Genomic DNA, 24,457 nt, shown 5'->3' on the forward strand with positions numbered 1-24,457 from the left:
TTTGTATTGGTCCCTGAAAGGTTAAACACCATATACTACACTCACAAGCTACTTCATTAGGTACACCTGTTCAACTGCTCTTTAATGACACCACATAACCATCCAATCACATGGAAGCAACTCGATACATTTAGGCAATTCAAGTGACTTTGAATGTGGTATAATCGCTGGTGCCAGACATGCTGGTCTGAGTATTTTAACCTCCTAGGACCCGGCGTCCACATCACATTTTGGGTTGTCTAGACCACAATACTAAATTTTGCTCTTTCAAATGGCTTTCAAATGAGCCATATTGTTCAAAGGGGCACAATTGTTGTTTCTCATTTTGTTTTTGTACTCAGGCAAAACGCTGCTGTGTTCAGACACCAGATAAAGAGTTTTGCACATCATTACTCGATTGTGGCTTTATAGTGTCCTATCGAACACTATAAAGCCAAATAGCAAAGAGAAATGAAAAATGCACGCCATGAAAGAGTTCGGGTCTTAGGAGGTTAAAAACTGGTGAACTGCTGACCACAACGTCACAGAGATTTCTAGGCTTTACATGTCTATGCAGAGAAGCATCTCTGAATGCACAACACTGAACACTCAGCACTGATCACTGACTGAACATTGAACCCTGAACCAGATGGGCTGCAGCAGCAGAAGACCAGACTCCTATCAGTTCGTATGCATTCACCAAAATTAAAGAACACTGCTTGATCTGATGAGTCTTTGCTTCTACTGTGACATAAAGATGGTAGGGTCAGAAATTGAAATGGGCCCATCATGTCTTGAATCAACAGTTCAGGCTGCTGGTGTTGGTTTAATGATGTCAGGGATATTTTCTGGGTACACTTTGGTCCACTATCAATTGATTATCATTTTAATGTAACAGCCTAACTGATTATTTTTGCTGTCCAGCCAACAAATCTACAACAACTGTTTAACAGACGATGACGATACTCACCAAAATCTCTGAGAACTGTTCCAGCACCTTGTTGAAACAGTGCTGTTAAAGCAGTTCTGGAGGCAAAAGGTGGGCCAACCCAGTACTACTACTAGTAATAAGTTAACTAGTAATTCAGTTAAGTTCAGGCACTAATAGTATAATATCATGCTTCATTCCATATTAACTCTTTTTGACTGTTTACTTGCAACACTTATCCTCTGATAAAGTAGCAGCTTGGGAAAATAACCTTAGTGGATATTCTGTCGTGACAGGTCTGTTTTTTCATAGCCTCACCCCTCAAACTAGGTAATTATGGCTCTTAGCCTGGGAAGTAGCACTGATTTAGTTTATTACAGGATGGAAATTATGTGAAAATACTGCTGTTTACAGCTCGGGAAGAGAGAAAAACACATTGTTAAATTCATTCCTCACACTTTTACTGCTGAGATTCTACTTTTGGAGAGGCTACAGAATGGGAGGAGATTAGCAAAACTTCCATAGTTAGGAGCAGGAATGTGTCAAAACTACAGACAAATTGAAGAAGAAACCAAGTGGCTTGAAAAGAAATCGAAATCAGCCATTACATGTGGTGAAATGTTGATTTGAGAATTACAAATAAAAACAGCGGATCAGAGCTGTGAGCCGACGGCTATCTCCTCCTTCCTGAAAAGAAACGTTATGAACATAACCAGCCATTCATGTAAATATGCACAGATGAACAAACCGCAATGGACAGCCAATCAACAGACACAGACAGAAGCAAGCACTTCCAAATGAACAGCAGGAAGCAAAAAGAAAGATTACCTGTCAGGGTTTCAGCAGCTCCTGTTGCAGCACAGGTGAGAAAGAGAGCAGAAGAGAAAAGAGGAGAAAAAAAACAGACAAGTTGTGAGCAGACAGGATGTAAGCAGGGAGCTATATTCCACTGGTAACCAAAAGCGTATTCATAATTTTTAAATAGGCATGTTGAAATTCATTAAATTCAAGCTCCATATGCTATTTGTGTAATTTTCCACCAATTAAGACAAATACAAAAGCCATCATAATGAGTCATTTTTACAATCCAGTCCATTTTTCCACAGGTGTGTGCGATCCCAACGTAATGAGCCATTTTTCTGCCTTCATCTATTTTCCGATGTTACATCAATATAGAGGTACAGAGGGAATATTTGGACTTTGTTTTCTACCCCTCGTGTCCCTGATTGAGATTCCAGCCAGCCCCACTGTGGAGCAGCCACTGCCTGGAGACGCTCCCCTGGGACCCGCCGTGTATCCTGGAGAAGAGAGCACCCATTCGGAACGGTGCCCACCCAAACTGGCATCTCACAGGGCATGGGAGACTGGCGCGTTCCCAAGTCCCTGCAGTATTGCTCAGGGCCTGTACCCTCGGGAGAGCTTCCATCATTCATTGTCTGCTATTCATAAACAACCCTGACACACACACACACGCACACACACATATCTCTTGCCCTTTGCTGCACATCTACATTTTTATATTTCGCACCATCTTTTATTATATTGACATTTCACACAGACTTTGGTGCTTCTTTACTCTGGCTGTGAGCAATGGGAGCTTCAGTGCCAAGCGTGCTATACAGTATGGTGAAGTGACTGCCTGTCTAACTTGTCATTGCTGGCTTAATAAGGGTGTAAGGTATGACACATGTCCTTGTTATGGCTCCTTTGTGCATTTTTGACGTGTCAGCAACTCCCTCGGGACACAAAAATGTGAGTGACAAATCACACATGATGGGAAACAAATTTTGAACGTTGTCCAGGAGCCCGCAACGATATCTCACCAACTTAAAGCTTTGCTTCTTCTAAAACACAGCGTGTCAGCCAAAACTTCCTTATTATGTGATAATTCACCAGAATGAGGCTTCTGGGCAGTTCGTGTAAAAAAAAATGAACTCACGAATAATACGTTGATAGACTTGAGCTTGAATGAGCACGCTGCATGTATCCCAGTCCAACCAGCCCTCAGGACAGTCCATAATGAGGCTTTTGAGCTGCTTTAATTGCCAGGTAATTATAATGTTGTAGCAACATTATGTAAATGACTCATTATCATCTTGTATGTGTACCATATCTGCCCTCGTTTTGCTGCAATACTTTGTCAGGACTATAACCCAGAAAAATGCGTCGGCCTGATAGCGGGGCATCTCAGTGTTTAATCTTGTCAACAGAGACCTATATCTAAACACAGAGACTTGTGATATAGTGTAGTGACACCTTCCCTAACCCTTCAGTATGATCCACTTCCTGCTGGTGGCCTCTGAAGGGGCTATAAATAGTGTTTTGGTGGCGGGGGTGCTGTCGTGCAGTGCTCCCCTTCTCTCCTCTGTACCTGCAGCACATTAGGTAGAAGTTATGAGGTGCCAGCTCGCCTGTGATTAGATGTCATGGCTGTCGCTCTGCTTAGACAGTGCTGATAGACAGATTTCTGGGGAAATGCATGTGATGGCATTCGTGCGAGTGCACCCATTGCACCAATATGTCAATCACACTGGATGAGAGCAGGCAGGCTAACCGTCCTCCAAATAATGTCTGTCCTTGTCGCCTCACCTCTTTTCCTTTTCATCCAAATCTCATTTTCCCGTTCTGCACAATGAGCAACATTATGTTCAGAAACACAAAAGTGGAGCATTTCACACTCTCCACCTACAATGATGCTACATTTCCTGCTGGAAACCGGCTCATTGTGAACATTTGAAAGGGCAGACTCTTGCACTGCAGTATGTTTTTCTATACGAAGTGAGGCTCTAAGTGCCCCAGTATTCAGGGATCTGCGTTCAACCCATTGCCACCCCAGTGAATCCATAATAATGCACGCTGTTTTTTTAGTCACTGAGGCAAACTAAGATCTCCGGAGACAAGATGTCTGTGTGGCAAGAGTGGCACATAGCCTCTCTCTCTCTTCCTACTGCTCGGTAAAAGCAGTGGGGTAACACTAATGAGGCAACATTTCTTCTCAGTACTAGAGTGATGCCTTTGAATTAATGTTCTTCCTTTCAGGTAAAACATCCCTTGCTTATTTATGCTCATGATCTGCAGCGTGTTGCATGTCAACCTAGTGTGTGATCGCACTGCATAAGAGGACACAACAGAGTGGGATGCTGGAGCTCTGTGTAGTTCCCCATAGAGACACCCACACTGGTTACCTTTGCGACAGTGCATGTGTGTGTGGAGTAATGCTGTCTTACTGTGGGTAGCCCACTGTGTTTTCATTTAATTAGTAGGATCAGAGGTGGGCTTCAAACTTTTTCTCTTCAAGGAAATCGGATGGAGAAGCGGACTCCTGCGGAGTGGACCCAATAAACACAGGCGACTTTTGAGGTCAGAATTTTCACAAAGCAAACTGATGAAAGAAACTCTGCTTTCCTCACAAATAAGATCAAAAACCAGTCTGTAACACTTTACTCTCGTCTTTCTTATCAGTTGTAACTAGTTTGAAATCCCTATTAAACAATTTGTATAGTTTCCACAGATATGCTTTATAGATGCCATTTATTTATTTCTGTGAACTGCAGATGAAATGGTTGGAGAAGTCTTCATGACATCTGAGCATGCTCCATACTTTAGCTGAAAGCCTATCTAGTCATTTATCAACAGAAAAACGAATTAGCAGACATTCCAGGTTTATACTGTAGGTAGCCTATTGGCCTAATAGTCTGCATACAAATAGCAACTCCAGGGCTGAAAAATGAAGACTCAAATGTCAAGGCAGCAGTTCCTCTGATGGCCACTTGATGCAGGGTTCAAAGGTGAGTCAGACCCTGAAGACTCGCAAGTTAAAATGATCAATGATCAGTTTTTTTTTTATAGCAGCTTTCAGTCCAGTACAAAAAGTGCAGTTTTAATCCCTAAAGCTAATATCTTACATCATGACAATTCACTAGCTGGGCCCATGTCCTCATTTTAGGTTTGGCAGTTTGGCATCTACTTTTTAGTAGATAAAGGTGAATGGCTTAATCAAGAATTGAGCTGCGGTTTGGGGAAGGCCTCAATGCAGCTCCCAGGCCTGGCAGATCCTCATGTACTAATAAGAAGTGAAGAAGTGAAAGAATTGTATAACTGTTTTTACAGGCCACCTATTTAAGCTACATTAAGCTATAATGCTATCCATTATTAGCAGCTTGGCCATTTGGAGTGACAGTGTACATGACTCAAGTTACAGAGCTGAGCCCCCTCTCTGTCATGCCTGTGGGGTTGGTGTTTTAGTTCAATTATTATGGCCTGCTGTGCAGTTAGCACCAACAAACCATACAAGGTACCTGCACTCCTGCTTTTCTTTAGCATTTTATTTGTATATTACTTAGCATAAATTAGCAGATACTGACAGTGGGATGCACCCAAGCGGTATATATGGATACACCTCATTAAACAAGCATTAACTGCTGTCTCAGCAGTTTGCCCTCTCATCCAAACTATGATCACCTCTCAAAAATAAAATAAATAAATAAATAAAAATGTCTGCAGCTACATTGTGAAAAGTGGCTAAGCCCATCTGTAGTTACAGTCTGTGGGTGCTCAGACAAAAGTTCAGTGCCAACAGTTCTCAGGTGGGAGACCTTTCTTATCTACCAAAATAAAGGATTTTTTTTTCCCATTTGGAGTGGGAAGTAAGTCATTCCTTTGGAATAAATCAACCTTGCAAATTATGAAATACTTCTTTGAGTTATGGGTTGTTGCAAAACACAAAGTCTAAAAAGTCTACTGAGCCTAAGGAAATAATATTAGGCTTACTCACTGCTTAATGTGTCATGAAAATAGCCATTAATTGACTCCTAAGAACCTTTAAAAAAAAGCAAACAGAGCTGAGTTGGGATTACATAACATTTAGTCAAGCAGATGACTTAAAAGTTGACGTGGTTGAAATCACAACAGCTACCGAGCAGCTTAATCTCTATGACAATGGAGCCAACGTCATCTGCCAATTAAGACTGAATAATATGGCTTAAATCTCTACAGAAAGCTTCTGAGTGGACCTCTCAAGATTGTGTGCTCTTGTTATACTAAAAAAAGAGCTATTTTCTACTCTGTAAAATGGCAGAACTAATTAAGTTGCATTTCATTTATGTACTTGACCCACATCTTTTATTATCACCTCTCCGGTACTACTTAATCCAGCCCAACCAGTCAGTGAGATATCAGAAAATGCTCACCTGTAAACACGGCCAGGAATATTCAGATTAAATTTCCCCTGAGTCAATTGAGACATTATAATCAGGTAGGCTTACAGGAGATGCAAAGCATGTTTCTGCTTGATAAACCGCAACAAAAAGGAGATTTTGCAAATATCCCCACAGAAGTGGGTAATTGCTCTGTGTTAATGGGATATGCTTTGTAAAGGTCCAATCTATTGCTTGATTGTGTGTGCAGCGCCAGCAAGACACATGTAGCTGACGCGAGTCTCTGCGTTGGGAGATTAAAGGGTAATCCTTCAGAAATGTTGTCAGATAAAAAAAGAAAAAAGCAGCTATATTGAATTTGGTGCCCTGTCCCCCCTCAGTGAAGTGCTATGGGCATCTGCAATTGCACAGAAATTCCCAAAGATGGGTGTTCTTGTGAATACAATTTTCAAATTAAGACATGTCAGTGTTGGAAACGCCTTTGAAAGCATAAAAGGTGAATAATATCACTGGTGTACCTGACTGGGTGCTGTCATTCACAATACACATGAAAATGTCTCTGCGGCTGACAGGAAAAAAGAGAAAAAAATTGCAAACAGCAGCCAACCGCTTTCATGACAGCTCCGCACAGCTCAGGTAGTGTTCGTCTCCTACAGTCGTGTCATAAAGAAAAAAAAAAGCAAGGGGGTGGGCTGTGTGCGTGTGTTTAAAAAAAACTGCTAACAAATTTCTGATGAGTGTGGATGCCAGGCTGCTCTTCCACACGGTCTCACGTGATAGGCACCACACAATCCCTGTTACCAAGAAAAGTGGCAAAAATAAAAGCAAAATAAAAGAGACAGTGGTTGCTTTAGATCTGTCAAACTAAAGGTAATTTGACAAGAAAACAACACTTTTCCAAAAGATATATCGCAAATCAGCATAATATGAGGAAGGGAGAACGGTATAGCAGCACACGATTAAGTCATGCTCACTGTGACAAATGCAGTAACTATCGGGGTCTATGAATCACTTAGCAACTGCTTTTGCTGGGAGGTACAATGATTTCCTTTTTTTTTTCCTACCAGGCACAATGATCCACTCTGTTATGTTAACAAGACTAGTTGACTGAGCACGGACTTAAGTGCAGCAGCGGCAGCAGCACTAGGCTCTGCACCCAAAACCATGCACCAGGGAAGAGACTCGTGTTCTAAGCCGAAGCAAAGCTTAACCTCTGGCAAAGTGACACGTCACATCTCATTCAGGTTGTCTATTTCGGGTGACGGTGCAACTTTTTGGTGTCTTTTTTTTTCTGCTCAGAGGCAGCAGGCACTTTGAAACCTCTTTTCAGCCTGGTCTCAGTTTTTAAAAGAAAGTTGCAGCAGGAGTGCCACGTTTGTTATCACAGTAGAGAAACCGACGCTGTGATTGTGCCCAGATAAAAAAAAAAAGAAAAGAAAAGAAATGTTTCAAATCAAGACTCCAAGAAAAGTCTATGCTATTCTGGTTACACTGTAATGCCTCATCTATAGTGTGGTCTCTTGCAAGGAAAATTCACATGAGCAATACTCACGCAGGAAACGGCGAGAACGTGAGTGCATCCTTTTTAGCTTGTCTGCCAGCATATCTGCTTACTCACTAGGAATGTGTGTACATCTGTGCAAGCACGCCTGCATGTATGTGTGTGTGAGGGGTAATTAGGACATTAGGAGAAGCTTCTGACAGGCTTGTCATCGCCACAGCCTGCCCAGTGGAAAGGAGCTGGTCAGAGGGGTAAGTGGGGGTCCGGCAGGGTCAAGAGACAGCTGCTGCACCACCACTCACTGTCTGGAAGCTCTCAGAGAATATTAAACCACCGGGGTTTCAGCCAAGATGCTCCCTTATTTATGGAATGCACAAAGGCTTTCCAAAAGGAGGCAGTGGCTAATTTATGCCACTGTTGTGAAAGTGCTATTGTTTTTTTTGTTGTTTTGGGTTTTTTTGATCATGAAACACAAGAGCATAAACATAAAAAGACCAGAATAAATGGCGATGGCATCGAGGTAACTGAGGTTATTTTGTAAATCAGTGAATTTGGAACACAGCGCCTGTTGTTCTCACTTTCTCACTCATGCTTCTTCTTCTTTTTTTCTCATGATGATAAATCTGTGCGGTCTTACACCTCCTGTGTATCTGTCGCCAGCGCAGAAAGGCTCTATTATTACAATATGAGACATATTAAATACATCTCCAAAGGCTGATGACCTTGGTGATGGCATACCATTAATTGTATAGATGGATTATTATCATCACAACAATAACATGGCTGCCTTCTTGCTCCACTCACCCAAACACCTGTGCCCATTCCCCGGCTGCGTGTGCTCATATACTCATAATCACTTCTATCAGCCCAAAACGTTAACTGCATCCGGGGACGCTAAATACGTCCATTTGTTTGCAGTTGTAATGTCTTTTGTGCGCCTCAATCAGGCACCTGTCAGACACACACCTGCTACCTCAGAGCTAAGAGAAAAGGCAGAGGGAAAGCCTTTTGTTTCCTCACAGAGTTTATAATCAGCACGTTGTTTCCAATCTTCTCCCACCATTTTTCAATTTCCCATTTCCCTTTTCTCAGTCAAATCACTGCTATCAATCAGGTGCGTGTTTGAGAACGAGAGAGAGAGAGGAGAAAGAGAGGGGGAAGTTCCTTGATGGAACCATCTCCAGCCCCAGGCCTCATTAGTCAGAGACTGCAGAAAAGAAATGTGTGCGTGGATGTGAGTGGCGCGCGCACGTGCGAATGTGTGTGCATGTGATAAAAATGAATACAGGGAGAGTGTGTCTGTCAATATGAGGCCATTTAGCATTTCCTATTCCATCCAAATGATGCACAGCGGACATTATGCTCTCTATTTGAGTTTCTCTAAATGGATATTCAACCCAGTAAGTTCTATTATATTTTGCCCTTTCCCTCCACTGTGCTTACTGATATCATGGCAGAAGATGACCTATAGCGTTTCAAAACAATTTCTGTGCAACCATGACAACATCTTCTCATATCAGCTTGCAGTGAAAAGATCTCAAAAACGAATGCAGCTGACTGATGTGGCAGTCAATACATAACAGCTGCATAGGCACAAGCTATATTGATTAATGTGACAAGATGGGCTCAAAGTGCATCGACATCCTCGAGGAGAGTCGGCTTAGTTGCCGGTACTGAACACTGCTACAAGAGGAACAGCACAAAGCCCTCGGTTAACATTCATGAGGCACAAATTAGGAAACAAATACAAACACTGAATAAAGGATGGGCAAACACAGCGAGCCGAGATTTTTGCCAACGTGGCAATATGTTCGATGTTTTACTGAGTGTATTGATTATAAAAGAGATCCATTTGAAGTGGCTGGACAAAATGGCAACTATAGTAAATTCACAATGGCAGGGTAATATACGGCTTCACTGCTTTCATTTATTCACAGCTTGACATTTCCTCCCTTCCACAGAGTGTGCTCTAACTGTGTGCCAATGGCCACATCATTTAGACTGGACCCGCATGAATATTTAACATTAGCGCCTGGCTCGTAGCACGCAGAAAATGAATTATTTTTAGTGGGCTTTGCAGAGGCACCGTGAAAAACCCCTCACTCCGGTGATGAATCGCTGGAGAGTTTATGTTGTATTAAGCAGGCAAAACAAATGGCTATCAATCATTTGAAGCTTTCCATGCTTGCCAGCTATGCATCTCTTGCTCCCCTTTCAGAGATTCAGTCGGTTTTCAGAGGGATCAGCTGCCAGCTCTGGGTTGTGCAAAAAAGGGTCAGCCTCGAGTTCACTGGTGTTTGTTGACAAGCCCTTTTTAGAAGAGGCAGACAGCCTGCGACTGAATGCAGCTTTAGGTAAATGTAAATACAGCTTTAGATGTGCTTCGTGAGTTAGCATCGTGCTACTGTTAATGGAATAAAAACCTCAGTTTCCATTCTTCCACGATGCCCTCTTTTTATCTGTCTGCAAAAACTGCTTCATAATCTCAAACTTAACTTTTGAGGTTTTCAACATTACCCTTTTTTTCCTCCATGTGCATTGCACTCCAGGTCATTACACATCCATTGCATCATGTGAAACGCTTCCAAACTTTATTCAGCCTGACACAAACGTGACCGAGACTTACACAAGATGCATTTCACGGCACGCAAGCTATAATGAACTTGTATGGTACTGTATTATTGCACAATCTGTCAGAAACATTATGCAGCTACATCAGCGATGATAATAAATCATTCGGAAGAAACGGAGAGAACTAAGATCAAATATAAACCGCAAATAATTTGTTTTGAATGGGCTCCAGTACATCTTGCAAACTTGGGTTTTGTGTATACAGTTTTAACTCTGGAAAATATCCACTGTAACGGAAGGAGATCAACCAGATCCGTGGCTGGCCAATGATCAAATCATGTTTGATGTCTGAACTACCTAACCTCTTAAATCCCACTATCCCACTGTTGGGAGAGTGAATTAAAACTTGTCCTGTACAGCAAAACACTCTTAATGGGGATTCCAATTTTTCTGCCTGACTAAAGACTATATGTCAGACTGAATTTCAGGGAAATGTGTAAACTGAATCTAGAAGAAGCCCAGAATTTGACAGTTTAGAGCTACATTAATAATGTGTTTCCCACAGATAATACAGCTTAGCATATATTCATTTTTTATAAAGTGCCAAATCACAACAAGTCACCTCAAGGTGCTTTATATTATAAAACCCTACAATAATATACAGTCAGCACAAGTGAAACAGGCAAAATAAAAGTTACTCTTTCAATTTCCATTCAGCATTTATGCAAGAAGTCATTTATTAAACCTCCAAATTAATTTTTGCAGTCATAAAAAAATAATTAAAACACTGTAAATATATTACAACTCTAAGAAACTGTTGGAACACGCTTCTATGCATCACATATTGTATGTAGTCCTATCAGACAATGTGTGACCTTGCAACTACTTAAAGGATATTGTAAAGAAAACTGGGTTAACAGGGCTTAAATTGGTTTGTATGATTTCTAATAACAGAATGAAATAGAGCACGTGTGCGACAACTGCGCGACCTACTTTTTAAATTTATGTTTGATATAGCGTTTGATAAGCTTTAAGAGAATTTTGCTTCCAGAGAAGCGTGCAATCTGAGATCCACGAAAAGATCTTTTGTACCATTTTGTGCGAGGGAAAGGTTCAAGCTGAGGTTTGAGTGAATCATCATTTGTAAAAGCTGATTTAAAATGACATCTGCATCAGTGAAAGGCCTGCTGGATCCTGATAGACCACTGCTGAGGCCGGTGGTGCAAAGGTGTGAATGCTGCAAATAAATAAAACTGCTTGCAGAAATTAAATTTAAAAATAAATCCTCCAATATTAAGAGTGCCAACAGATCAAACCTAAGAGCGCATAGAGAAGTAGTGCTTATAGATGATTAAATCAGCGCCTCATGCTTCCCCCGTACCTGCTTTGAGTTTTATTTGATTGGCTACGCAATTACCTTAACATTGGTTAATTGCTAGTTAATCTACCTCTCAAAGCAATCACATAACCCTCTGGTCTGCCAATCAGCAATTTAAAAAATCACGTTCAAATTCAGTCAGCTAAAATATACACGTGCGCACGAACGGGTGCCCAGGACGCCGACGTGACACGTGGAGTTTACAGATTCTCGGATTACTTGACAGTTTCATTAAGACAGATTACCGTGACCCTGAAGTTTTAATCTACCAGATAAAGTGAAGCTGTTTTTACACCCATCGTCCAGGATGCACTTCATTTCCAACAACATCCAAACCTGAGATGAGATTTGGCCTCCTTCAAATACAATCTGAATTGATTAAACAGAAACTGGCAGGCTGAACAGAGCAGAGCAGAGCAGAGTACAAACCCGTCCACGCAGCCAGTGGCGACTGTGGACACAAGATCGAGGGTAAGATATCCGTGAGTGGCCGGGCACCTGAGTCTGAGAGATAGTACTGCTTACTTGCGGAGGAGGGGGGAGGTGGGTCAAACGGGAGAACGACTGGGTGTTTTTTTTTTCTTTGCCTGTGTTTTCCCTTGAGGTTAATATTTTATGGATGTGTGATACAGTTCAGATGACAGTTTGAGATGACGGAGAGTCAGCGTGCAGGCGGCAAGAGTTCAGCGATTTATTAAAAGGGAGGGAGTGTGGCACGGGGGAGATCTGAGAAATGTGTTAGTAGCTGTTAATGTGAGGGGTCTCAAAATGACTAAAGTTTGTGCTCGTACATGCAGTCATGCACATGTGTGTGAGATGAGCTTTCTGCAACCCGAGCCCATTAGAAAAGCAGAGGCACTGGCAGTACAGATGTGTCTCTCTCTGAGCCCGACATGAAACACAGGAAACGGCCTCTTTGATCATTATCTACCTGTCAGTCTGCCCTCCACAGGGACCACCTGTTACTACTGCTGATGTGCCGCAATGACAGGCCAGGGGCACTCACGCAAACTTAACACACATCAGGCAAAGAAAAGAAAGAAAAAGGAGCACCGCTACGAGTCTGGATGGTGTCTACATTCAAACTTTTCCCCATGGAGGTATAACCATGACTACGAGTACTGTGGGCAAAACGCAGGTTTATTTTTCTAAATTTGGATTCCAATTAGCCTCAGTGACTGTGAGGCTCGCTTGGGTCCACATTCGCATTCATACCAACAGGCAATTTGGTCTCCGATCCCCGTGATTGTATGTTTGTTGGATGTGGGAGGGAAACAAGCTGAAATCCATGTGATCAAAGGGAGAACATATCTAGGAGTGAGTCAGAAGCAAACAAACTCGCACAGGTTCATTTGTTTGACTTCCTCCTTCTACAGCTACGTACTGTATCATACAACCTGCTGAGAAAATTTGTACAAATAAAAAGACACAGCGACTACATATAGACTGCGCTGTGAGGTTAAGCTCAGTGGCTCCGTGCGTGATTGCAATCAACAAATGTGGTCATCTTTGGCGGCTTCTGTGTGACCTCACGTAAAAAGGAGTTATTTTCTTGCAGCCACAGCTTATATGATAATGATGCCAATTAATTCTTTTTTCTCTTTTTAAAGGGAGAGCAACCTTAAAAAGATGGTTCAGACAAACCAGAAAAAATCATTTGTCAGTTTCATTTACTTGTTGTCAGGTTCTAATATTCCAGGGTTTATTTTTACTTTTAGATCTAATTCTTTTGTTTTAACTTTTGACGTTCTAATAAAAAACAAACTTTGACTAAATATCTCAGCTATAGCAAGGAAAACTGATGCGTGCTTTAGAATAGGAAACTACAAAAGACTGTGATAAAAAAATAATATCCCTGATCAGATGCAAACTCTCGTCTCCCGCATCAATCGAACCTTTAATCCACCTTCTAAGCCGTTCCAATCCGCCTTGCTAGATGAAGGACACCTGCCTTTCTGCAATCATGCAGAATGCTGGTATTAAACATAATTTGTGAGACGTGCAACTTGATGAATCCAATATTAATGCAATTACCAGAGGCAGTGGGCTAGAAAAGTCGACGCTAAAATGTTTCTTGTTTTAGAAACTTCAGGCAAAACTGCCGTCGACAGGTGTTATTATTTTTCTTATTTTCTCTGTAAAATAAAATACCAATAACGTCTACTGTAATTGTGTGAAAACACAAATAACCTGCTAAACTGACCCTTTAAAGCTAGACTGCTGTGAAGCTGTCAGCAATAAAACTGGCTCCGTACTGTGCAGAGACCTGCTGGCTTCGAGGGAAATAAACTTTTCTAACCAGTTCCCAAAGTGAAGCTGTCTGAAACTGTCTGTACGGCATGTGAATCGTTTGTGTATCTGTGGGTTAACAACTGTTGGTCATCGTTTTGAAAAGAAATTCTTCAGAGACTCGGTTTGCTTGGCTTGTTAGGGGAATATCAGCACCTTTATGATCAATCAAAGAGTTTCTAAACCCTCGTACCCTCTGCTGCCTTGCTGCTTTTTCGCCGCATTCCCTTTTGCTCCTGTTCTCTCAATTTTTTTTGTCAACGCTGACTCCGTCTTCTATAGGTTAAAGTTACCACTTTAATCTTTGCTTGCCCCCACTGGCAGCCAGCATAAACAAATGAACACTATAATGCAGCAGCATACACACATTTATATGCACAGCCATGTTTGTCTGTCTTTGTGTTTCGGGCAAGTTTGACTCCATTGTTAGCGTACCACCCACATGACTTGCGGTGGTCACATTTGGTTGCGGCAATTTACACAGTTTAAGTTGTAATGGCTTTTCCACATCTTTCTCAGAAACAGCTCAGACACCTCTGTAACTACTTTGGGAATACACTGCGCGGCCACAGCGCCAACAGCATTAGTATGAATTGTACTGTCAATTTAAAGGGAATGTTTGAAGCTTATTCTAATGGGAATGAGTCTGTTCTGAGAGCAGGACACGCAGGACAGTGGAGGAACATGCGGCTATGATGTTGTGTGGACGCGAGCAGAAACATTTCATTGTACATGCTAAATTTTCTGACGCAGTCTCACGTAATGCTATCTCTGTCAAGCTTCAGATCAGAGCGTCAGATCTTTCAGCACAACATCAAAGACTCCTCACAACCAAGTGCGCGCCAAACAAACCAGACTCCAACAGACTCACAAATTCACAGGAGCTTATTGCATCTGCACAGCCATATAACACAGTGTCTGTACCTTAAAGCCGGCAAACACACTAATCACCTCAGATGAAGAAGACTTGTAATGTCCTAGCTTATTTGGATTTTTTAAAAAGATGTATACACCAGACACGACTTCAGTGTATTGATCATTATTAAAAATGAATTGAATTCATTACAGAACCATATTTGTTCTTATAATGATATAAATTTATTTTATCATCCTAGATAACAGGAGTATTTTGTTTATATCTATCACCAGTTCAACTGCTTGTAACTTTAAATTTTTACTGATAAATTAAATAAATGATGCAGTTGATTATGTGGTGCGCAGCGGGGTACGAGCATGCATTTAGATTGTTGCTTAAAGCAGCTGTAATCAATATTCTTATAATGGAAGGAACCGGTTCCTTGTAGGGAACAGACAGAGAATTAGCGGCAGATGCTGCAGCAGCACTCAGCTTTACGGAGCTTTATATTGCCTTTCAGTTCATTGCTTACAACTTGCTGCCCAACTTTACTGTTTCACTTCACTGCTGCTGCTCTGGCGGTGTCATATTCAGCTGCAGCGGGCAGCTGTTTTCAGTTTTCAGTTACAGAAAAGGAAAAAAAAAGCTGTAAAACCATACTGTACATGACCTGCCCGGTAACAAACAAGTGGCAGACAAAGTTAGAAACTAGCGGGTGAACACAGTATGGAGCAGCAAACAAGCTGATATTTCCCTAAGGAGTTTGTGGAGAGAAGTACAGAGCTACAGTAAAGGGAAAGTGAATATTCATCAGGTCACCTAAAAACACAACACAAAAAATGCTAATGTTGCTTCGTATTTACTGGATGTGCTAAATAAAAAAGATGTTTGCAAAAGAACTTGAAGGTGAAATATGTCAATCTTGTAGTTGTAGGTTGTGCAATGGAAAGTGGGACAACTCGAGTAAAAATCAGCAGGGCAAATATAAACATTTATAACTAACATTTTAATATTTTTTCTTTTAGCATGGTGAGGAACTTTAACTGCAGCTACTAAACAAATGCAGTGGATTAAACAAAAAAGGTTCCTAACTAGAAACCAAACTAGAAGTATACAATTCTACACAGTGCTCAGCCACCAAATGTAGGGTGTGTGCCACAGTTGTACTAAATTAACAGTACTTGTAATTAGCATGTTTTTCGAATGGTTAATCCACCAGTATGTGCACAGTCTTTAATCAAAATGATGTAACAAACTAATATTGGTAAATATGCCTGCAAAACATGTGAGTTTCATACAAATACACCTGAATTTGAGGGTTACATCAAAATGGTTAATTTTAGGTTTCATTTAATTTGACCACAGAGATGCTGCAAACACTTTCCCGTTTTTTTTTTCAATTTTTAATTATTAAATGTTTCATCAGTAATTGAAAACTATTGAAATGCCAGGCTTTTATACTGTGTTTTTCCACCTTTTTAAAAAAAATTCTTTTTTAAATTGTTTCTAAAAAAATATCTTGCTCTTATTTCAGCTTTTTCTTTTAATTTGTTCTTGCTTTGAATTCTAGGTTTTGTGTTTGTTTTTCTTTCTTTAAAGCACAGCGTGGCTCTGTGAAACGTATTGAATATTTCTTGCTGTCTTGCTTGTTTTAGCAATCGGTGCTTACTATGCATCCTTCCACAGTTCATAACAATAACACCAATATCATAGTTCTGTCACAAAAAGGTTTATAACATATAATATCAGCAATCCAGTGGATATCGCTACTGCTGCTGATAATAATAGCAATAAAATGTGAGCTGTTGCACAGTAGTCCTTGCCAGAAGATGCGTCGAACGTGGAAGACACGATGATCACTGAAGAAATAAAGAAAACCATTTGGCTAATCTATGACACAGCACCGCTGACACTCATAAGATTAGAGATGCCTTTCAGTCTAAATCAGGCCTCTATCTGCATGCTTAGCACTATTACTGCCTTTATGGGGTACTACCCTCAGGGGTCTATTGCCCACACGATAGTGGATGCCAAGCTCAAATACACTTTCTCTCACACAGTCACACCGAACGGGATAAAGATGAATCAAATATGATGATTAACAGAAAAAAAAATCAGTGAAAGTCTTTATAGAAAGTGTTTCCGTGGGCTGATGGCACAGTCACCGCGGTGGAAACTCCCCAGCAGTCATGAATCACTCGTCAGGAGTTTCCTTTCTCTCAAATTTAAATGCAAACTTTAATATCAAAGGTGCGACCATACCGCTAATGCAGCAGAACAGACTGCTGGAGCTTTCATGCCCAGAAAAATAGCGTTTGATAGAAATTTTTTTTGCCAGACACAGAAAACACTGGCAGTAGTGTGTTTTCCAGGAAGATGAGGCCTATGCATAGGGTACTGTTTGTTTTTCAGACAAGCGACTGCCACTGGAATGCCAGTGTAAATACTCGGTTTTGTCAGTTCTCTCTGCTGTTGTTTGGGATCCAGAGCAACCACAGGATCAGCATCAGAGAACATTCTTATCCTTCGGCTTACAAACATACCAAACTGCAGCTCCGCATCCTCTTCCTAGCCTTACTGTTCTTTGCTCTGAGCCAGCTCTACTCCCAGAATTTTTTTTAAAAAAGCCCTCACAACTGTTCCTCACATTTGGTTTGTGCACAAGGTTGATGGAGCCACGGTTCATTGGCAAGTTCAGTTGGGGAGGTCTGCCTTTTGTTGTGGCGGTGACGAATTATTAAAAGATTCTGCAGCTTTTTGGCGAAAGCAATAAAATGACATGACAACGGGAGCGACGAGGAGATGTTTTTGTTTGTATTGAGCTCATGTTACAGCAAAACCCACTCAATATGTTTCACCTTTCAGTTTAAATTTGCACCTTCCTACTCCGTTTTGTATTTACGAGGAGCGGCGCAGGGTTGAGCAGTGGATTTTTAAAATGAAATTACTAGAGTCAGTTTCAACAATACAGAATACCTCTCATACAACCTGGCGATAACAAAGGGCTGTATAATGAGGTAAAATAAAGGCTAAATGAATCCAAATCAGAGGAGCCATGAGACCCGTGGAATGTGCGCTGTGAACAATTAGCCAGCTCATCCAGCATACGAATCAGCTCCTGGCACATTACGCACATACTGTAAAGCTCATTACTGCTGCAAAACACACAATCAGTCGATCAAATTCAGCGGCGGAGCGCGCTCCGTCAGGATCCGCCTGTCATTCAACTCTTTAACCCGCTGCTGCGCCCCAATCACCCAGCGCAGACACAACAACAGCCTCATGTTCTGTTTTAACAAGTCATGCTTCGTTATGTGCGGGACTTTTCCCAGACTTTTGCGCTCTTTGATGGATGCTGACTGTTGTGATGCTTTCATCTCCTTTCTCAAAAAAAAGGGGGGGAATAAGAAGAAAAAAGAGAAAGAATTCTTGAACGCAAACACCCATGGTTAAACATAAAAGGGCTGAGATATTTTAAAACTGACATCACTTCAAAGGGAGTGAACACATTCAAAGGGTATCACAGGGAAGAGACTCAAAAGCCTGCTAGTCACCTGTAATCCACTGCTAATACTTGGTCCCCACAAGTGTGCATTAACATTCACACCGTTCACACATGCCCCGGTTCGATGTATAGATGCGCACGAGGGTCGTTAATATTCAACCTGCAAAATGTAGAGCTGCAAGAAAGTCTCACGTAGATATTCTGGACTCACTCGATTTAGGAAACAGGATCTATACACGAATGCAAGGATTATCTCGTGAATATATCAGTGTCATTACAGCAGCTGTGTTATAGTGACAACTGTTCTGTTAGCCAGCATCTCTTTCTCCACTGCTCCGTTTGGTGTCTCGTTCTTTCATCACTCTAGCTCTTTGACTCCTGCCTCCACATTCTTTGAATTTGACGCCAGCTCTCTGTGTTGAAAAGGTATAGTTTTTTAAAAAGAGGAACTACCTCACTTTTAAATAAACCAAGGAAGGAACCGTGCCTTCAAAGTCTTGTTTTTTTCCCCCTTACCACGGAAGAGAAGCTAAAAGTGTTTTCAAAGTTGAAGAAACTCTTTTAAAGTACTTGATGGAGCACAAACAGGCATTTAACTGAAGTGTTTGTGATCACAGTGGTGTTTGTTTTTTCCTTTGAAAGTAGAACTATGAGACATGTGGCATATGTTTAAATGATATATAGTAAATAGGAGGTATTGGATTCTAACAGGAAAAGTTTCTAAGCTGTATCCAGGCTACTCGTGCAGAGTCATTTAATGCTCTATTCTATTGAAAGGAATGCAATATGTTATGCCAGCTCAGAAAAAGATTTTGCTTGTGTTTATCGTTACTATTTAGGAAAGATCAATGATATGCATGATGCAAGTCACAAGGTGAGGTCACGTGCATGTAGTTTCTGATTTAAACATGCAAGTCTTACAGCATGCACACATCCAGCTTTTCCACATATCTTAGCTGTGGTTATCTGCCGGTGCAGATCTACACTATTTTTTAATTAATGAGAGAAAGAGAGACAGCATTGAGCTGGATGTAAACAGATTTTGCAAGGAAACTAGGAAATAGGTGCAGTGATTGAGTGAAATGTTCATATGGGAAGTAAGTATATAAAGCAAAATCATCAGTCTTTTGGATATTGGCTGCTGTTTGTTTCTTCTATGTTAAGATGATCCCACACTGCTTTAATAATGCTGAGGTCTGGGCTCAGGGGAGGCAAATCGATGACTGACAGCCTTCCAATGTATGTTTTTCTATCCATTTATGCTTTTACTCCACTGGCAGTGTGTTTGGGATCATTGTCATCCTGAAAAATGAAGCTGTTGCCAGTCAGATGTTTTCCAGATGGTATTGCATGGGGGATCAAAATCTGATTTTCTGCATTTATAATTCCATCAGTTTTGACAAGATCATCAAGACCACTTGTTGAAATGCAGCTCCAAACTATGTCTCTACAGCCATCTGATTTACAGATTTGAACCACAAATGCAACATTTGGATTCATCACTCCATAAAACCTGTGGTCACTGATTCTCAGGTCAGTTCTTGAGTAATTTGGTGTACCTCAGCAGTTTTACTCCCATTGTCCTTTCCACAAAATGGCTTTTTGACAGCTACCCTTGCAATGAGACCATTTCTGAAACAGTAGATGGTCCGGGTGATAGCCTGGATGATCTTTGCTGTATTTTTTCCCCATTGCTTACAGGTATGAATTTCAGATATTGTTCATCTGCTGCCTGACATTTCTTTTCTTCTACATTTGCCCAGTTTTCTCAAATTTTGGGGGGATGTAGGGCACGCCATACTTAGATATGCCACGTTTTCTGCTAAAATACTGTGATAAACAGAAGTTAAAAAATAAAATATGTATTGGTGTTATTCATCACATTTATTTGCACTCTTCCCATTTCTTTTCAAGTGAGAGTCACAGCTGCTACACTGCTGTCAATTACAGTCACAGTGCTTTCTCTTTGCCCTTTTTCTTCCACTCACACACCTCCTGTCTGGAGCTGCCAAAGCGCTGGAGTGAAATATTATTGAACTGGACTGAGGGCAACACTTTATGTTACCATAAGTATAATAAAAGCTTCCCAACAAGCATTAAATCCAACCAACATGGCTCCTGCTACATCTTATACCACGCCTCTCTGAAAAACATATTGAAAGTGAGGAAGTCAGTCAAGTCTTGCCATCTTATTTCGACCACTGTTTGCAGTTAAGTAATAAAAGAAAACATAAAAGCAGAAGTTACCTCCAAACTGCTGCTGCTTTAGGTTTAGCTTAGGTTACTGTAGCGCCCTACATGCTACGCTAGCTCTGCCGCTAGCTGCTAACTAGCTAAAGAACAACAGAACAGAAGAGACTGTACCATGCATCAACACAATGTCACCAAAATGCAGTCAAGCTTTTTTGGTCACTACTGGACCTTTCTGCAAGTCTGACAGCATGCATATCTCTGCACTGATAAAACAGAAAGAAAAAATTGTGCATCATGTCAACATCGATATTACTGCTGAATATAATAGGTTCAGGTTCAGATATGTAACAAACTCATAAAAAAGCATTCATAAACATTAATCAAGCACAGTACAGAGGTGCTTCAAAACTGCAATAACAGCCAAGCAACACAGTTCACAAACTGATCCGTCATTCTGAGTTTTTCCACTTCCAGTCTGGCTTAAGGCATCTGCTGATAATGAGTACGGAATCTGATACCAGTTTAATTAAAAGGCTGGATTTCTCACTCAGAGGAAGAGACTGGGAGTCAGTCTTTTATGTTTAAAACAACATTAGTTTCAAATTAAAACATAATTTCGGGCCTATGAAAACAGATAGATGAGTGGTACTTCATTCTAAGATACTCAAAGGCAGACATGGATTCAAATCGTTCACCTAATTTATTTATAGTTGCCTGATTTCAACGCAAAACGATTGACAGGCTATGCTGCTGTTTTTTTTTTTACGGCCACAGTAGTTTAGTGGACAGAGTTTAGTGAGGAGTCATTACTTTAAATGTTGGAAACACTTGAATTTTCTCAACTTGAACACATTTGGGAAGGATGAAGCATTAATATGAAACGATAATATAAAGGACGCTTGTGTTATCTTGGATAAACGCCAAACACACACAAGCACTATTGTTCAGAAAGTAATCTCTGGCATGAGAAAAAGTGAAAGTTTACACAATGTATAACAGAAGGAGGCTGTGAACATCGGCCAGCATACCCTCGGTACAGTCATCGTGAAAAGCAGAGTCACACATTTTGGCAGAACACACACAAGCTCTTAAGGGAAAAATGAGCTTCATCTTTAAGCTGCTCAAATTTCCATTTCCATTTGATTGCTCTCTCAAACGGCTGCGTATTAGTTTGGCACAGCGGGCAGATAGAGTCCACTCTATAAAACAAATCTTTAAGCCATTTTGTTTCTGGGCATCTTCACTTTGACCCAAAAATCATCAGCTTGTGCCAAGTTACAAGTGAAGCAAGTGAAATAAAGAGATAAGTTCTTTTATGGACCACATACTGCACAAAAAATGAATATTTCGGACTTTCTCGTAAGGCCTATAAAAGCTAATATCATTTTTCTTTTTAATTTTGAAATTTGGTGCTATATTAAGAAAACATCTAAAATGCCTCCAGGCTGCAAAGCAGAGTTCTGCACAAAGTCATTTTAACCACGGGCCATCGTGCCAAAGAAATGGCCCTTACATCGTTTTTAAATTTGATTTTGCATTCGCATTGTATCCTCTGAAATCCATCTGCAAAATATTTCTGTGTGCTCTTTATTTGAAACGAATAACTCTGATGGATCGGAGCTGACAAATGAGAACGGCGTCGCAAAAGCACGTAAGCTGAGAGCCACCACCTCACAGGTGAGCCTGCTCCACCTTGGTTGTTGCTGATGATGATTTCTGCATTTGTAGGATGGAAAAAAAAACGCTGAGAAGCGCTAATCTCTCCACTCTGATTATTGCTGTCACTTTAGATTTATCCATTGTATGTGTGCAGATTTGGCAGTCAATTTCATAGTCTTAAACACATTCTCTCTGGGAAATGCTAAGGTCAAGAGGGATCCATAAATAATCTCCAAGTCTGTGACTCTTCCAGTAAGCGTTATTCAAAAGGGATCAATAGGATGTTGTGATTCAAACACAAAAACCCATTCTTTTGCTTATCAGCAAAGCTCTCTCGCAGCACTTTGTGGTGATCAATTATTAAAATCAACTTCACATGGCCCCCACGTGTCAACAAAACAGGGAAGTCAGATTTATTCTATAGGCAAAGACTTTTGAGAGGTAATTTTTCATCTGAGTGGCCTTTAGCATTTCTTATTAAAATACATTATTGTTCTTGTAGATTTATTTATTCTATGTGATAGCTCATTAGTCAGATTAATGTAATATACTCTCTTCTCTCCAGAAACAGTATGCCCGCGAAGAGGTCCGCGTTGCTGTATAAATAAATGACGTGAGGTAAAGTTCAATTCTCTTGCTTTTTTGCTGAGACACTGCCTTTCATTACGCATCTATTTTTAAGGATGAGGAGCTGCTAAATTTAACTTTAAGTGGCTGAACAGCAGCTGAGATCAACTCTCAGCTCCAATGTGCAAAATTGACTTGAAGTCTCAAACGTAAGAAGCATTTCAAGGCTGAGCAACAGCACGTGGCACTGTACACTCTTAAATATTTATTGTACCGCATTAAATCATATCAGAATTCAGTCTGTATCGCTCATCAGACGATTATTTGCAGCAAATACACTGATACTCGCAAGCATTAAACACATGTGCCACTTCACGTGCGAGGATTAATTCTGTAAACACACCTACATGCTCTTACTCTGATCTCAGTGCCACTGTGTGAACGGTGTCTCACCTCAATTATCACAGAGAATGGGAAGTTATTTTTACTCTGCAACTTTATTTGATGGTGAAAAGAAACTTATTTAAATGAAATTACAAATTTACATGTACGCACTGTTGCCCAGTGAAACGTACCTCTTTAAGCAGCTGCTCAAAACTGCAGTTCGCTATCTTAAAGTAAGCACCTGTTGAATTTGTGCATTTACTGCTAATGAGAGACACAACCTGAAAAAAGAACTTCAACATTAGAAAGTTTTACATACAATATCCATGGCAGCATACTTGGGGTTGTTGGATGCTTTAGAGTTAAACAAGTATTAGTTTGATTCCTTGATATCTAACCAGTTAACCCATCAAATAAAGACATTAGTTTCTTAAAAATTAGACACATTTACCCCAGCTAACTTAATTCTCATGGCTGGTTCACGTTAAACTCGAAGTTTTTGTGAATTTGCATTTGTGCAAACTGAACAATTCCAGCTATGGCAGTGTCATGAAAACCCATGAGCTGGGATGCTTCCACAGACTCCGGGTTCTCTCCTGAGGCCACTGACAATCATACAAAAAACAAAAAAATGGACAGAGCTCGGGGAAAAGCAATCCCTTTGGGATTACGTTGGGAAAGGCACCCTGTGTGAAAACTCTGCCAAGCATGTGGAGCTACCTGCTGTGGTGACCCCTGGTGAATAAAGGGGCAGCCCAAAGTAGCTTCTTTCGTGAAAATATGTTTCGGATATCGGTTAAACCTCCGGACCTGCTGGCTGTGAGGAGCAAATATTCATGGGCTTCCAACACCACAAAATTAGGGCTTAATTTTGCACCATGATGTTACGCATCATGAGGCTGAAGTCGGCATGGCAACAGTGAGTAACAGCTGCTTTGAGTAGTGGGCCTCACCAACAAAGAAGAGGAAATGGTTCAGAATTCACGGTTTGCTAACATTGTCGTGGAGAGAGAAACTAGACAAAAAAATCTTTGTTTGTCTGAGGAATTTATCTCAGAGCTCAAAAGAAGCCACAGCATCAAAGCTCAGTACGGTTTTAAACTGTTATTCAGCAGTTAGATTCCTACACAGTTTACAGTGTTTACTCTCACTGTATTTTTATTCTTATGAGGTAAACACAACAGAGCGGTTTAGCACTTTTATTCACACAGATTTTACTGGACCACAGTCCCGCTTAAGACAGACAATGAATAATGTATTTTGTGCAACGGTTAAATTTAAACATCTATCCAAACCAGAGTCAAACTATTCTATTCATAGTCAATCTCTATTCTTCTTTCCTAGGATAACAAAACAGTACACGAGATGTCAAACACACTGCCAGTCGTTCACACAATGTGTGGCGACGCTCACGCTGATGAGCTGTATTTTTCAGCGGCCACATAATGTCAAATGTTAAGAACAATACCGATGATAACAGTAAGTGTTTCA

The 24,457-nt window shown here is 40.8% G+C and overlaps 1 protein-coding gene across 3 annotated transcripts in view; it reads right to left on the bottom strand.

Moving 5' to 3' along the window:
• Positions 1–24,457, bottom strand: part of cadm1b (cell adhesion molecule 1b) — a 160,334-nt gene that overhangs the window by 50,801 nt on the left and 85,076 nt on the right. For 2 of the 3 annotated variants that reach the window (XM_005459583.4, XM_005459582.4), the window contains exon 2: positions 1,736–1,756. The exons of the other annotated variant lie outside the window; for it this stretch is intronic. In XM_005459583.4, coding sequence (XP_005459640.1) covers positions 1,736–1,756 — 21 coding nt within the window. The remainder of the gene's footprint in view (positions 1–1,735; positions 1,757–24,457) is intronic. 3 annotated transcript variants of the gene reach the window in all.

Source organism: Oreochromis niloticus, linkage group LG14 (assembly GCF_001858045.2).
Source record: "Oreochromis niloticus isolate F11D_XX linkage group LG14, O_niloticus_UMD_NMBU, whole genome shotgun sequence".
Classification (NCBI taxonomy): domain Eukaryota; kingdom Metazoa; phylum Chordata; class Actinopteri; order Cichliformes; family Cichlidae; genus Oreochromis; species Oreochromis niloticus.